Source organism: Triturus cristatus, chromosome 11 (genome assembly GCF_964204655.1).
Source record: "Triturus cristatus chromosome 11, aTriCri1.1, whole genome shotgun sequence".
Taxonomy (NCBI): domain Eukaryota; kingdom Metazoa; phylum Chordata; class Amphibia; order Caudata; family Salamandridae; genus Triturus; species Triturus cristatus.
Genome location: NC_140594.1, coordinates 413,239,472 through 413,256,548, shown reverse-complemented (window position 1 = coordinate 413,256,548; position 17,077 = coordinate 413,239,472). Strand labels below are relative to the sequence as shown.

The following is a 17,077-nucleotide window of genomic DNA, read 5'->3' as shown; positions in this document are numbered from 1 at the left end:
ACCGTAATTGGGCTGTTAATTTCAGATTTTTGAGCGGGCAGGTAGTGTGCATTTAATTAGATATTCCTGTGTTTTTGTGTTTTCCAGATCTTGATTCTTACTTTATAGAGTGGAAATAGAAATTCTTAAAAACCTCTGCAATTTTGTGGGGTCAGAGTGAGCCGAGCCATTTTGATCTATGAGGCGCCGTATTTAATTCAAATTATCACTAAGTCCCAACAGTAGAACATAATATAAAAGTTCCACCTGGAGCAAACCAATTAGAGGGTCTGTCTAAAACTGTTCCACGTGATAGGTAAACACGCATGCAATAGTTAAAACAAAAAAGAGAAGCTCGAAAAAGGAAATATTAGTCCCAAGAAGTGCCATAATGAAAAGAGCATATCTGTTAGCACTTATTCCACTGGGAAAAGAGAAAAGAATATAGGCACATAAGAAATTAACATCTTAACATATGTAATGCTCATTAAGAAAGGGAGACTTCTAATGCAAAAATATAAAAATAAATAAAAGAATGTTGGTGAAACTTCGACCCAATAGACCTGTCTCATTTCACATTTTTAATTAACAATGAACACCTGATGAGTCCTAAAGATCTTGTAATGTACAGACAAAACAGTATATTATGCCATAGAACTATAGAATGATCACCTATGGGTCGTCTCAACATATTTGGTATGCTTAAAATCAGTAGATCCAATGTTATTTTCCAATTTGAGTAAACGACCCCACAGATTGATGTGAAGGGAATGCAAGAGTTTATATTACAGAACATCAAGACGAGGGCTATTAATCATTTAAAAATACAAGTTCCATATCTACATTTAATCCCTAGCCCACAGCCCCATGTTTGGTGATCCAACCTGTCTCAGCACTTTTTTTCTGTCCCCTCCTCAAGGGTGATCCTATGCAATCCCCACACCATGGAATCTTATTAGCGGCAAATCTGCAGGCCCATAGCAAGTGTTAAAAGTGTACAGCTAGAGGATCATTTTTGTCATCATTCCTGATTTCCCGAATATGTTCTTGAATCCTTTCTTTTAAGGGGCAAATTGTACTGCCAATATAGATGCGTTTACATACAGACAGGACACAGTATACCACACATTTAGTGTTAGTTTATAAAGGTGTCTATTTTATGTTCAAAAGTCATATTGTACTGGAAACATTTAGTCTTATCCAGGGAGTATTGACACATAATGCGATGTCCGCATTTATAGAAACCATGGGCTGAGACGGTGACCAATCTAAGCCTGTGTTTGTCTTTTTGGGATTATAGAAACTAGGGCACAGAATGTCATGTAAGCTTGTACCTCTTTTGTAAATTAACCCTGGGTTGTCTGAGATACATTTATTCAGAGAGGAGTCAATTATAAGTATTTGGCAATGTTTGTGCATGATATTGTAGAAAATGTGACTTGGAGTATGTTAAGGTGTAATCACAAAAACCCTATTGTTATTGGTTATTTATCTCCTCTTATCCATGAATAGTTTTTTTTAATCCGTTTTTAGAATCCGCTGTTTGGCAGCAGAGATGATGCCTGTTGGATGTCCCCTTGCTAGGAATCTCTTTTCAGCAATGTCTAGCTCCGATTGAAAAAACACATCTTCACTGCAATTACTTGTTATCCTAGTCATCTCTCCAAAAGGAATAGGGAAGACCTATCATCTGGATGTGAAGAATGAGCATGTAGAATTTAATTAAATGCTGTGTATAAAGAAGACCGAATTATACGGTTCTTGATGTACTGTTTTCAGATCTAAAAACATTATCTCTGTCTGGCTGTATTGATGTGTGAATACAATGTTGCATAGATTGTGGTTAAGAAAGAGCAAAATTCACTTAATAGGGCCACACCCCCTGTCCAGATCATCAACACACCATCGATATAGCGTCCCCAGTACACCACATGATTCATCCTATCATTGGGGCACTTTCTCTAGCCAACCCATGAAAAGATTGGTTAACAAAGGAGAACATTTCTACCCCATGGCCACACCCTGGCACTGACCATACCACTTACCATTGTGTTAGAATATATTGTTATCCAGAACCAGTGTAATCCTATTTTTCCGCATCAGTGTATGCTCCCACAACGTAGCATCTCGAGAAGAAAGAAAATATTGGCTAACCTTGGTGCCTGCTTATTTGGGGATAGAGGTGTAGAGTGAACAGATGTCAAAAATCACAAAACAACATTCGTCACACCAACCAAAATCAACTAATAGATTCAGTAGATATTTTGTGTCACGTACATACAATGGAAGATTACACACTAATGGTTGTAGGAAGAAATCAATATATCCTGAGATATGCTCGGTCGGGGATCCAATTCCAGATATAATTGGTCTCCCTAGTGGAAAGTTACCAGGTTTATGTATTTTTGGTAGAGTGTAAATACAAGGTGCCCTAGGATACAGTTTATACAAATATCTGAATTCTAAATCGCTGATTAGGCATTGGCCACGCCAGATCTTGAGTCTCCTTTCTATTGTTAATGTAACTTGATGTAAGGGATTAGAACTCGATTTTACATATGCTGTGATATCTGACAATTGTCTATTTCATGGATGTAATCCTGTGTGTTCATGCGCACCAACATGCCTCCCTTGTCTGCTTCCTTGATAATTATTTCTGGAAGTCCAGTTAGTTTGGCAACTGCATATCTTTCCCCCTCTGATAGGTTGTCACTGCTAATATTTGTGTATTAAGTTCTGTCTTCCCATTCAAATAGTTCCTTAGTCACAAGTTGATAACAAATTTCTCTAACTCAGTCATTCTGTGAAGCAGGCAAAAAAGTGGATTTGGGTCTCAAGCCACTGACAATACTAACATCAGTCAAAATACCCGTCAGAGAAAATGTGTGTAATGGAGGGTGCAGTTGAATCTTCATCATCCAGTGATAACTGTATATCCTCAATATCACAATTGTTTTATGACAAGGTATAGAAGTTCCCAACATCTTGAGTTGTCAGAATGATGCACTCTGGGATCGCCAGATGCCACATTTCACCGGAAGGCTGTCACTAAGAGGGAGGGGAGCTGGTAGCCCATTGATTAGTGATCACGTTGTCCACTTGGGGCACTTTAACGTGATTAATAGGGCACCCTGGAAGAGAGATTACATCGGAATTGGAACAAGGACCAAAAAAGGTCTGCCCTGTTGCTTCTGGACTGCACAAAGAGAGGCTGCACAGTCTGTTGGACTGCACCTGCTGCAATTTTGGGCTAGCAAACTTAGGACTGTTCCTGTGGCTCCTGGGGTAGAGAAAAGTTATGCCCCTTCCCCAGAGCACTGTCTGGAAGGATCAATTGGCTGATCCCCGTGGAATCTGCTCCAGGGACAAAAAAGCTAAAGAAGCCCAAACCAGCAAGTTGCTGCCGTTGGGTGCTAGTAAGAGACTGATCCTTGGTGGCCAAACGTTTTGCCCAAGTCGGGTGGATCCGAGAGTGCCGTCTGAGTCCGAATTGGTCGCCCAAGAGGGACAAAAGCTCCCACTTAAGGATTTCGCTCCAACTGATGTGCTCGGGGACCAGTAGCTGACTAGCAACTGGCCTTCTACTGTTTTGAAGAGGACTTCATGGTACCCAAACCTCTGTGACCGAAGCCGCCCACTCGTAGACTAAGGAATCGTCACAGACACTCCTCCATCGACTGCACATCAACCGAAGCATCTTTAAGCCTCTTTCCTTCCTGCATCCCCAGCATCTGGACCAGTCCATTATAGTCTATGGCAGTCATGCTGTTAAGGCTGGAACTGTTCTGGGAAACGCTCTAATGGCCAGGAAACTGTTCAGAACTACCCCACTGGCGCCCTAGACCATCTCCCTGTTAGATTTGGCCACCAAAGCTGCGCTGAAGTAGCCAAACTAACTGTAAAAGTTTACAATGTTTTTGTTAGCCAGTGCTTGTTTGCGCTTTGAACACTGTGGTAGATTTTGCTCATTAAAATTTTATAAAAATAGACTTTTTATAAATTGGTGTTCTTTCGTTCATGTGTGACTTTCTTATTCCACTGTTTGGTACTATTAAATGTTTTGCATTAAGTTCCTTTGTCTAAGCCTTGCTGTTAGAAGCCACAGCTACCCAGGGTTCAGCTTAATATTTTACGAACGAGCCTGACTAGACCTGATAAAGGTTTTGTGAGTGTATTCAACGATAAGGCTACCTAGCTATATCATATAATACACCCAGATCCTCACAAAGGGGAATTGATCACCTCCAAATTTCATAGGGGTGTAGAGGAAGGGATTTCTCCATGAGGGAAGTGTATTTTCCTCACAGATGAAGAAAAATCCAAACAAATGCATTTGCACTGACCTGGTGCGATGACTCTGTGAAATATTTAGGGATTCACATCCATAGGGATAAGGGCCGCATTCTGCAGTTGAACTATGGCCCGGCTGTAGAGAAGTTGTAGCACAACATTGAACGATGGTTGCAACTACCCCTGGCTGGAAGGATAGCTATAATTAAGGTGGTGGTATTACCACAATTTCTGTATTTCTTTTTAAATATCCCCATCCTGCTCTACAATAGCTTCTTCACTAATTTACGTGTGCTGTTACTACGGCTAGTATGGGGAGGTAAGCGTGCCCGCATTGTCAGGGACTGTTCGGGACTATGTCAGGAACACAGTCGGGGACTTGGGCAAGGACTGGGAACTGGGTAAAAAACGTACAGTGCACAGAAAGAGTAGTACAGCGCTGCACAGGATCACACACTGAGTCAGAGGAGATAAAGGGGAAGCCTGTACAAGTGAACAAGAAGGGTAAGACTCAGAAAGGAACGGCACTCGCGAGGCAATTTAGCATTCAGAATAACTACACCCAAGACGAATGTGCAAGACATATATATGAAACAACATTAACAATAAAAGGGAGTGTGAGGTAAAGCACTCAGGAGCTCCTTACGGTAAGACTGAAGCTCAGTAAGTTTCTCACCCACAATTGCTGTTACAGATACTGACTGCAAATACCCACTTATAGGATATGCATGCAAAGGCAGAGTCTGTGGAGCTTATACCTATGGTGATGTTATAAATGTAACTCCAAGACAATACTCACAGTGAACAAGAAACACCACCTAGGTAGTCCGCTGTGCCCATGGATCCTGGCGATCAAACAGGAACACGCAAGGCAGTAACGGCAAGGGGTAGAACTAAACACAAGCACAATCAACAAGGAGCTAGCAAGGAGGATTGCTTAACAGGAAAGGAAGAAAATCACAGGGCACACTTGTCAGAAAGCAAGTAACAAACATACAAGGTAATAGAAGCAAGACAGCAGAATAGAAAGACTGCAAACTAGGAACTGGAACCAAGGAAATGGGAAGAAAGGCAGGAACTGGAAAAGGATATACAGAAGAGGAGGCTACAAGGGTATACTAGAATAGTGCAGGTTCAGGAATCAAGAAAACAACATAGCATAGAAGGCAGTGCTGGGGCAGGAACAAGAATTGAGCTTAGGCTCAGGAATCAAGGTAGCACTGCAGGCAGTGCTGGTTCAAGGAAACAGGAAATAGCTACAACTCGGGAAACAAGGAGTTAAGAGAGCACTGCAAGCAGTGCAAATCAGCAACAAGAAATAGCTGAAGCCCAGGAACAGTTACAAAGAATAACTATAGCTCAGGAACTCAGGAAACAAGGTAGCACTGGAGGCAGTGCTAATTCAGGCACAAGGAATAGCTATAGCTCAGGAATCAAGGAACAAGGATTAACTATAGCTCAGGAATCAAGGAATAGCAACAGCTCAGGAACAAGGACTGGTCTCCCTGGAAAACAACTGCAATGACCAACACTGGGCTGAAGGGAGCTGGGGCGTAGAAGAGCTCACAGTACTCCTGCTTATCCGGTGTGAGCAGGCTAGCAGCAGCCAGCCACAGGTGAGCTGAATTCCTCCACCCATCCTTGGCCTGCAGGGGTTGAGACAAAGCAGTGAGCAGGGGATTGTAGGTAATGGAGTTTCCAGCATGAGCAGACTGGCTTCCACAAAACCCGGCATGGATTGGGAATGGATGTCAATTCCTAAATGATGTCCAAATGCCTGGAAGTCAGGATATGCATACAGGGGAGTTTCTGGAAGCAAATTAGAATATAGGAAAGTCCCACAATTCGCCCCCTTGGTGGTGGGAACGAGAGCACAGGGAGTGAATCCTGACACGCATTGCCTGGGACACCTTAACACTCCCATACAAGAGGGGTGGGTTTGGCGTGCCTAATCTACAGCTTTACTATTTGGTGGCGCAGGCGAGCTTTGCACGACAGTGGTACTGCACAGATCTTCAGATCCCGTACCATAAACCTGAAGCTGATCTGGTCCTTCCTGCTGCGCTTCACACCCTGCTGCCGCAGGGGTTCCCTAGGAACCCGCAAGATATCCAGACGGTGTCCACGTCTAACTGGGCTTGGCACAAGCTGCAGCGTCTGACTGGGGCTCGTGTGTTATACTCTCCCGCGCTACCACTGGCAGGGAATAGGTGGATTCCCATTCTGCAGGAGACCTTGGTCAAGCTCATGTTGGTTAAGTTCCAAATGACTACGTTTGGTGGTCTGTTCCCGAAGTGATGATCCCCGCCTCCGCTCTGCCACTACGATGGTCCACTTAGGGTTACTGAGAGTGCAGAGAGCAAGGATAAAACACTCCTCTTGCTCCGCCAGGGAAACTTTTATCATTCTTAAAGAACTACTTAAAGTCCCAGAGCAGAGACCAGAGAAATTTCCAGACGCCAAAACCTCTGAAGATAAGTGCCTTAATTTGGCGAAATTCTTTGATGGGAAAATTCAGAAAATTCTCGCCTCTATTCCTGTTGTCGACCTCAGTCTCATTGATGAGGGCTGCACTAATTTCGACCTAGCTGCTACCCACCTTAACTCTCTCGGCCCGGTAACTACTGAAGAGGTTCTAAAGACGCTAGCGACTATCAAAAGCGGCTCCCCTAGCGACCCGGTGCCCTTACGTATCTTAAAAAAAGTGGCCCCTACGATCGCCTCTCCGTTAACAGACCTCATTAATTCATCACTGCTCCAGGGTACAGTCCCCCCCAGTTGGAAAGCGGCTGTCGTAAAGGCGCTCCTTAAAAAACCCTCACTTGATCCTCTGGATATGGCCAACTATAGGCCAATCTCCCTCCTCCCTGGAATCAGTAAAATCACTGAAAAGCTAGTCAACAAAAAGCTTTCGCAGTTTCTCGAGTCCAATAATTTGCTCAGAAACTCGCAAACTGGATTCCGCCCTGGTCAGGGCACGGACATCGCCCTGCTTGTGGCAGTGGAGGAGGCCAGAGTCATCTTGGACGCAGGAGGATCAGTGGCAGTGATCCTCTTGGACCTCAGTGCGGCCTTCGACACTGTTAACCATCGAGTCTTAATCCAGCGACTCAAAAACATCGGGGTGGATGCACTGCCCTGGCCTGGTTTGTATCATTCCTAAACCAGCGTTCTTTCCAGGTCTGGGAGAACGACTCCCGTTCACTGGGTACTCCCCTTCAGTGTGGAGTGCCCCAGGGCTCGTCACTGAGCCCGACACTATTTAATGTCTACATGTCCCCACTGGAGGCAGTGGTCATCCCGTTTGGTATAAATATCATTAGCTACGCAGATGACACACAATTAGTGGTGTCTCTATCTCATCCTAACCAGGATTCATCTAACCTTCACAGTTGCCTATCAGAAATTCAAGGATGGATGAACCGTTCGTCGTTGAAACTCAACGGATCAAAAACAGATATCCTACTCCTTGGCCATAAGGGCCTCTCCCTTCCCCCCAACATCTGGCCTCCCTGTTTGGGTGAACCTCCAGTTCCCAAAACCGAGATAAAGAGCCTGGGATTCTGGATAGAAAAAGATCTGTCCTTTAAGACCCAAGCCAAAAAAATCGCCGGGACTTGCTTCGGGCTTCTTAAATCTATCAGGAAAATCCTGCCTCTGCTACCTCCTGCCACCCAGAAATTGCTCATCCAAGGCCTCATTCTCTCCAGGCTGGACTATAGCAATGCCATATATCTGGGGGCCCCCGAAGCAACCTTTGACAAACTACAAAGGATCCAAAATGCCGCGGCACGGATTCTCACCAATACTCCGGCCAGATCATCGGCAAAATCAGCCCTGAAGCACCTTCATTGGCTCCCAGTGAGAGAGCGAGTCAAATTAAAGGCTCTTTGCCTGTCCCACAAACTCTTGCAGGACAAAGGCCCCCCTATTCTTAAAAAATTCATTAGGCCCTACAAAGCTTCACGCTCCCTTCGCTCTGACAACGAACACCTTATCACCACTTTTAGAGTGAAGAGGGCACGCACTGGCGGAAGGCGTTTTTCGGTAAACGCAGCCCGTCTGTGGAATGCCCTCCCCCGTAATCTTAGGGTTGAACCAGACTACCTCAGTTTCAGAAAACTTCTAAAAACTCATTTGTTTCCTTAACTTCTCTCCTACTTCAACCTCTTGATTGTCATGATCTTAGCGCTGGGATGCTTACGGGTTACTACGCGCTTTACAAAACCTCAAAAATAAAAAAATAAAATTGCGCACGTGTATGGATAGTTAGCCATTGGAGCCCCCTGACTTTTCTATTTTAACTAGGGTTATTAAGGGGGCTGATGGGAGCCACTTAGTAGCCCGGATGTACAAGGCAGCGATGGCAATGCTCCCTTGTCATGATGCGAAAGTGCGGGCAGCGTGGTAGCGCAATCTTGGGTATCCATTAACCGATGTGCAGTGGGGGCAGTGTTGTGTTCAGATACATCGGGTCTCTCTGAATCACAGGCACAAACTGCTACATTTCAAATTTCTATGGAGGGTATATATGACCCTTAGTAAGTTGCACTCGTCCGCAGGCATGCCCGTGGTGTTGCTCCCCAGGGGCCGATTTTGCGCACATGACGTAGACCTGCCTAGAATTGAGGATTATTGGCGATCAATTTTTAGGGAGATATCCAGGATGGTGAAGGTTGAGATTGGGCCATCGCCTTTCTTAGCATTATTGGGCTATGTTCAAGATCTCCCTAAATCTAAGCTCCGTTTTGTTGCCGTAGCGCTGCTGCTTGCTAAGCCTGAAATTGCTGTCAACTGGTCTTGCTTGCGGCTCCCCACGCTTGCTGCATGTCTACATAGCATGACGTTTTGTAACACTACCAGCGACACATATGCGCAGCTGCAGCCACCGGCTTCTCAGCCTGTAGACATCTGGCAACAACTCCAAGCCCATCTCTTGGCAGCGCAGGATGGTAGTGACCCTCCCTCTCAAGACCCGACTAACACCTCTGGGCCTGCAAATTTGTAAAGGTATATTTGTTTTCTGTGTTGCCTCCCCTGATGCGGACTATTGCGCTCTACGACTGGTTCTTTTGCAAAGTAGGTTTACGACTGCCTTCATATCTGGTACTGTATGGGACCTTGTATTTCTAGCTATATTTGTACAAGTTACGCCTCTATGCAGGATGGTGTTACATGCCTCTCGCTGTATTGCTACACTGTAAAGCTATGACCATTGTGGTTTTTTGTCCGTTATTCGTAAAATTCAATTTAAAAAAAAGGCATTTGCACAGGGGTAGTTATTTCATTTGTGGAGAGTTCTCTGCCACGGAGATTTCCAAACGGTGGGAATGGATTGCATACTTGGAAATCTTGGGATTCCACAAAGAATCGACGTAGAAATCTGTGCCAGATGCAGGTTTCCATGGAGTGTGAATTTTGGAATTTGTGATTGAAAACAAAATAACCTGTTACATAGATTTACAAATCCCTGTGCAGTTTTACTATTATAGTGAATAAGCCCCTGTGACTTAATGGAGTGTGTTATGATTTTATTCTTCAGTGACTCCGTGACAAATTGGCAGCCCTTCTGTAGGCCTACCTAGGACTATTTTTATCACTTTAGGCCTCACAATGGCAATGATACTTCTAAGAATTCAGGAATTCCTGGAAACGTATCCTGCATTGACAAGTTTGCTCACACATTCTAAAGATTTGGTTATAATTAATTCATATATTCCTCAACCTGCCAATAAGATATTTATTATTAAGCATGCAACGTTGTCTCTTGAAAATATTTAGTTAGAATATTCTAATGATTTTATTTGCATAAGTGGAGATTTGAATGCAAAGTAAGTAGCTCAATAGCAGCAAATGGATTTATATTGACCATGAATGGAGTTTCGCTGATAACAAATGGTACTTCTATTAATACTAGATGCAAAGGAAAGCCAGTATTGCCAGTGTTGTGGCTATCGTATTCTAAGATGCTCAGTAGCACACAAAAAACAAGCATTGGTAAAGCAAGTCTGTAAAGCTTTGCCAGTGTTCAGCATGCATCGCAATCTGCTTCACCAGTGCAAACAGTAACAAAGTGGTCATCTTGAAAGTACAGAAAACAGTGTTTTCATAGTTTTCTGTACTTTTGATGTTGTAGTAGGCTGCGATAGGTTTTGCCAAAATCAGCAGAGTTTAAAAGTCTCTGGCACTGGCAAAGCTAATAGCCACTGCAACCACGGAGAGAGGCAGCACTAGGTAGTGCAAGGAAGCAACATCCAGGTCATACCCAACACCACCATCAAGAGGCTGGCGTACCATGGGAGATCTTCGGCAAGAAGCTGGTAGGAGAGAGTCGGGAGTAGGATCAAAAAAACTGTGCACTATGGATCAATTGATATGGGATATTTGCCTACACTTTTCCGCTTCTCCCACTCATTCCATTAGTGGTTCGGAAACTCTGGCAAACATCCCTCACACTGATCCTTGTAGCTCCCACATGGCCCCGTCAACCTTGGTTCACTACCCTGTTGGAGCTGTCCCTAGTTCCACATCAAAAACTGCATCTCACATCCAGTCTCCTCACACAGAACCATGGAGAAATCAGACACCCAGATCCCAAACAACTGAACCTCGCGATCTGACTACTGAAATCATAGAGTTTGGTTATCTGAATCTCCCACCAGACTGTATGAACATCATTAGAGATGCTAGAAGGCCTACTACAAGAGTCTGTTACGCAGCTAAATGGATACGTTTTGTTATCTATTGCGATAATAACAACATCAATCCTCTTGATTCTTCAATACAAAATATCATTTGTTATCTGTTACACTTGGCAGCAGTCGGGGTTAGCTTACACTTCTATTCGACTACATCTCGCTGCAATAGCTGTGTATTTACAAAATAGGCAACACTTATCTCTTTTTCAGAGTGCCAGTAATCCAATATTTCATGGAAGGACTTTAAAGAGTTATCCCACCAGAACTTCCACCTTCCCCAGTGTGGAATTTTAACATAGTCCTCACAAGATTAATGGGCCCACCCTTTGAACCCATGCATAAATGTGAACTACGGTTTCTCTCCTGGAAAACCACTTTTCTCATTGCAATCGCTACACTGAGGAGAGTGGGCGGACTACAGGCACTAACCATAGAAGAACCTTTTTTCCAACTTCACAGAGACAAAGTGGTTCTTCGTATTAACCCCAAGTTTCTACCTAAGGTAGTTTCTGCCTTTCTCATCAATCACTTGGTTAAGTTACCTGTATTCTTTCCTCAACCTGATTCAGTGGAAGAACGGGCTCTACACACCTTAGATGTTACAAGAGCCCTTTTATATTACATTGAAAGAACAAAATCATTTTGTAAAACGAAACAACTTTTCATTGCTTTTGCACCACCACACATGGGCAATCACATATCCCAGTCAGGTTTAGCCAGATGGATTGTTAAATGCATTCAAACTTGTTATGCAAAAGTAAAGAGAACGTTAACAATACCCCCTTAGAGCGCATTCCACTTCAAAATAGGGGCTACTATGGCTTTCTTAGGAAACCTCCCCATAGTTGACATTTGGAAAGCTGCAACATGGTCTACACCTCACAACAAGCTAATGTGGGCCAGGCAGTACTTAGAACACTCTTTCAGACAACTCCAACAGCTACAGGTTAGTCACCGCTTTGGGAGAATACTGCTGTATAATCTATGCAAAGCATGTGATCTACAGCCCACGTTCCTCGAACAGATAGTGTTACTTACCCAGTAAGCATCTGTTCTTGGTATGTAGAGCTGTAGATTTACATGCGCCCACCCGCCTCCCCGGGTACCTGTATCTGTTGAAGTTCTTTCTCTTACTCTATATACATATGCATGGACATCTCTATTCTTTACTTACTAACTCCATTCTCATCCTCTGTGGGACGGAGAGCGAACAGGGTACCAAGGGCAGGCAGAGCACACCCAGTGCTCTCAATGGTTGTGATGGTGTATTGGCTTTCCAACCGCAGGTGGCAGTTTCAGTCCAACAAGTTCTCGGCTACAAGGGGGAACAGGTCTTCCCATTTGTTTGACCCAAGAGTTTAGCACCAGATTGAGTTTTAAATATCATAATGCAAACACATCGTGGCCAGAATATCGACTATCAGATTATTATTGGAGATAAGTATTGGGGAGAGGATGTGGTTTAACGTCCAGGGTGTCGATCTCAACTCTGGGGAACCGGAATCGAGTCTTGGCAATGACGCTCAACATCCTGCGATTCTGGGCAAATCACTTAATCTCCCTGTGCCTAAAAAAATGGTTGTGTCCTTGTGTAACGCAACTGGCGTTCATGTAAAGTGCTCTGATACCTTTGGGTCATGTTTGCGCTATATAAAACTCTGGGGGAAAAAAAAAACAATCTAACAATGGAGTCGATGCCCATGCGCACAATCACTGAAAAGAGCAGTCACCTACCTTGTGACTGGAAAAACTTCTTCGAAGAAAAATAACTTGCAAACATCTGGACCCAACACTAGATGGCAGGAGTATGCAAAGCATGTGAATCTACAGCTGAACATGCCAAGAACAGATGCTTACTGGGTAAGTAACATTATCCTTATGTGACATCACCAGCGAAAGGCTACACCCAAGCCAGTCTAAAGCCAGGGTAAACAAGCTATGCTCCATGGAAGGGACAATCACGGAATAGGACAAAAAACAATCCATAAAAAGCAGGAACTGAGATTTACTAGAAAACCATATAATACTGATGTCTAATGGCAGCTATGGTATTACATATTGCACATACGCAGTACTATTCATTGCATATTGGTGCTTAACAACCCCAAACCTCAGCCACCCATAGCCCCCATCCATAAAGGTTAGATTGAAGATTCTAGTAGGATGAACAACTCAAAACCTCAAGTTCCTTAAGGTGGTTAGGCTAAACATCATCATCATATCACAGCTCTTTTTTTTCACAGGCAATATTGTGGGCTTGAGCCACGCTACTTTTAAGTTACAACTACTGATAAATAAATGAGGGCAGCACTGGCAGAAAAACTATTTAAAAGTACATCGATACAAAACTAAAGTTACACAGTTTAGAAGAGAAAAAAACTGGAAAGTGGTGGCTGTATAGAATTCGTGTAGTTGCTGAAAAGGAATTATCTTATCGGAGTAAGCTGTTTGACGTTACATTATCATTGCGGTTATTAATGGATACCACAAGACGTGCTGTAAAATTGACAATGACTGGTGCGGCACAATTATAATAATACATATAGATGGTTATCCCTCTTAAAAAATTAGGAGGTTGTACCTGGTGAAATTGATACCCCTGCTTATTTGTGGTGCACCGATATGGTGGTTAACCAACCAAGTGTATTTTAATAGAATTGATGGTTGAATACAGTGGCAAGCTTTATTAATCAGACAGTCAATATTGTGTCAGCTATTCATTTAGAGCTAGCATTAATTTCAGCTGATTCAAGGGCCTCCAGATTATCTTTAGACCACTCCCATGCACCTACAAATAGTTTAATGAGATTATGTGATATTGTCTGGAGGAATAGCACAATCATGCTGAATATGTATGCACGGATAAGTGACCTTTTCTTAACTCGAAATTTATTGGAACAAATATTTGTGTTGATGTAGATTGTTCAAGTAACATTTTTTGAAACAGTATCTGAAGTGATAAAATTGCTCAGTGTACCCAGAGCACAAGCTATTCATTTCAGTGTGGAAACTTATTTCAAGATGATAATAGGTTGATAATATTCACATATACAAATCACATGCATTTAAAAGTTTGCTTTCCAACATTGCTGCTTCAATTTTTTTATTTGTTTTCAGTTTACTCGGATTGCAGAAGGGGAAGGGAAGGTGAAGTGTGTGTGAAGGAGACACTAAAATGAGGCTCTACAGCCTCAGCATCCTCTACAAGGGAGATCCCAAAGTTCACCTTCTGAAGGCAGCATACGATGTGTCGTCCTTCAGCTTCTTCCAGAGGTCCAGGTAAGCTCATATTTGCAGTTGCTGCACTGCAGAGTTTGAACCTCACTACTGTGCTTTGCGTGCTTCTTAGATAACAGTAGATTGTGACTGCTCTGCTATGCCACGCATGCGTACACCATGTCAGATTCCTTACCTCCACTGTGGGTCATGTGCAAATAGTATAAAACCAAGTGGAGTTCTGAGAAGTCATTGGACCTCTTGTGTTGTGATTGTGCATTTTGCAAACTTGAGTCTGCTTCCCAAGAGCTCAAAGGTGGGACCCCCCCCCCCCCCCCGTTCATATTTTGTGAAGCTGTGACCGGTTCTTACTATGCTGTGATTTGTTACTTGTTCCTCTAAATCTAGCACCAAATGTCAAGGCATTTATTCCTTTTTCAGTTCCTTATGGAGATTGGTACTCTTTAGTTAACTCGCACATTTCTTCCCTGGCTCGCTCATTTCTTGCTCATTCTTCAGTTACTCTTTTCTCTCCATAACTTGTTATTTGTTAATTTCTTTTCTTGAGTTTTCGTTTTCCTCCCCAACACATTAGTTATCAAACTCTTTGTATGAGTTTTTAATCACTATTTTCTCTTCTAATCACAAACGTTCTCACAAAAATCTCTTGAATCACTCCTCTCTCCTTCATTTCCAATTCATTCTGTATTTGATCTGTGTCCCCAAATCCACAATTCCTTTCGAAGTTAGCGTTCAATTGCTTTTTTGCTATACCTTATTTGCCATTCACACATTTTCAAAAATGTTACTCCTTGCTTCTATTTTATTTTCCAAACTCATTGTTTAGTCATGTTTTATGTCCTTCCCAATCAAGCCTTCTAGTGCCACGTCTTCGTGCGCCAAAACTTTCACTCCCCCTGAGGTTTTGCTCTTCTAGTTGGAACCATGGATTTCATTTGCACTCCTCTGAGTGACACTGGCCTCACATTCACTATGCACCATCTGTCTCTGTGTTCTACCGATGCCTTTCTTTGAGCTGCCCTGATCTCTTGAAAAATCCATAGCATGCCCATGGTGTCATTGTTTGTCTGCAGTGTGTTCCATTTCTTTACATGCTTAGAGTTGCTTGCTAAGAGTGTCATGTGCTTTCTCTTAAACAAGAGCTGAATCTACCCCTCTGTGCCTGTAGTGTCCAGGAATTCATGACCTTCACCAGCCAGCTGATAGTGGAGCGTTCAGGACCAGGCAGCAGGGCATCTATCAAAGAACAAGGTAAGGGTGGGTGTCTCCAAACCCTAATTCCTCCACCCTCTTGCCTCAATATCCCAGTCCACAGGAGTGCTGGCACTACGAGGCTTATGAAAAAATAATGTTTATGTGCTCCATTATGCCCATCAAACGGAAGGTAAGATGATAATGATTGAGAGGGGAGAGGGTGGCAGGGCATCCATTACAGAGTAATTTAAACAAGGTCCTTACAGCATTAGATTGTGACAGTCTTCCTCTCATGTGTATCAGTTGGGAACCATGAGAGTTGGGGTAGTGAGGGCCATCTTCTTTAAAACTGGGCCTAACATGATCCTTGTCAGTGCAAGGATGGGGTATCCTAAATAACGTAGGTTGTTAGCAACAGAGTCTGTGTCAAAGTGAGGTAAGAGTTGTCGCCTCAGGAAAGGGGGAGCACAATATTTTGACAAAAAGGCAAGGTGCTGCCAGGGGCAAGGCAAGTCAGTTGTCTGGCACACATTTTGATATTGAGCGTTTTCACCACTAAGGCTAAAACAGAAGGGCATTGATGAAGACTAGGCACTGATGGTCTGCACTGCTGCGGTTACCAGCTCTTCTATCAAATATCTATGTGAGAACTATCACAACCAGAATTTGATATTTATTGCCCCATGTTCCCTAATATGAACTTTGTTGCCCAAAATGTTCCTACTCCTGTTTATGCAATCACTCCTTTGCTTCCTGAAATGCCTTATAGTGCTCAGCAGGACAGTAGCCTGTTTGTTACAGGGCTATAAATATTGGTGTTTACTGTTGCGAAATTATAGGGAATAACTGAAGGTTGCAAGAATGCATTTCTCGTTCCAGAATTCCATATTCTTTTCAAGTCTTTTCACCTTATCGTTTTTTTCCTCAAGTGTGTTAAACATGAGAGCCTTGGTTTTCCCTCCTCTTGAAGTCTGGGTAAAGCACATACTGCTCGGTCTTGCTTTAGATCTTTCTGGGCATCTGATAATATAATCCTTCAGTTCGCCTGCAATCAGTCTTAAAGTTGGCAGGCTGAGACAACCCTGCTTATTCCCCTTTGACGACAAAGGCTTTGCTTTTTTATAATTAAGTCACCTTTTCTTTCCATTACCGAAACCAGGTCAACAAGACAACTTTTGTTATTGATGTACTTTGTGATCCCTTCTTTTTCTGTTACTACCATAGTTTCCTGTCCTTTATGTCAGTTGCTGTGAAGCTGCTGTAGGTCCTCCTCCACATCCTGCCTCTGAAGTATTAGCCTTAAACTGTCTGTCCTCATAGTGCAGGTTACCTCCTTCACCCAATTCATGTAGCTGCAGGATCCAGATTGCAACAAAAAAGTTGGGATTCCACCTTCTGCTTTTACTGAAAGACCAGGACTACAATTTGTTTTTGCCTCCTATTTCCCAAATGTTTAGCTCTGGTGACCAATGCTATTTTCCCTTATCAAGGCATTTGTTATATTTTCCATTGCTGCAGGAGATTTGTGTGTTTCCCTGTTGACCGCCTTGCCCTTGCTCTCCTAGATATTTGTTTATTGATTAAGCTACGCGATTCTTTTGTTTATTGTGTCCGATTTGCCCTCCATCTGAAAGGCAATTTATTTCTGCCAACTGCCACTATTACCACAGCACGAGTAG

The 17,077-nt window shown here is 43.2% G+C and overlaps 1 protein-coding gene across 4 annotated transcripts in view; it reads left to right on the top strand.

Annotated features, from left to right (window-relative positions):
- The window catches only part of YKT6 (YKT6 vesicular SNARE protein), a 173,918-nt gene that overhangs the window by 35,868 nt on the left and 120,973 nt on the right, over positions 1-17,077 (top strand). For all 4 annotated transcript variants that reach the window (XM_085636112.1, XM_085636111.1, XM_085636113.1 and 1 more), the window contains 2 exons: positions 14,085-14,246; positions 15,373-15,455. In XM_085636112.1, the coding sequence (XP_085492238.1) occupies positions 14,143-14,246; positions 15,373-15,455 (187 nt within the window). In that variant the 5' untranslated portion in view covers positions 14,085-14,142. The remainder of the gene's footprint in view (positions 1-14,084; positions 14,247-15,372; positions 15,456-17,077) is intronic.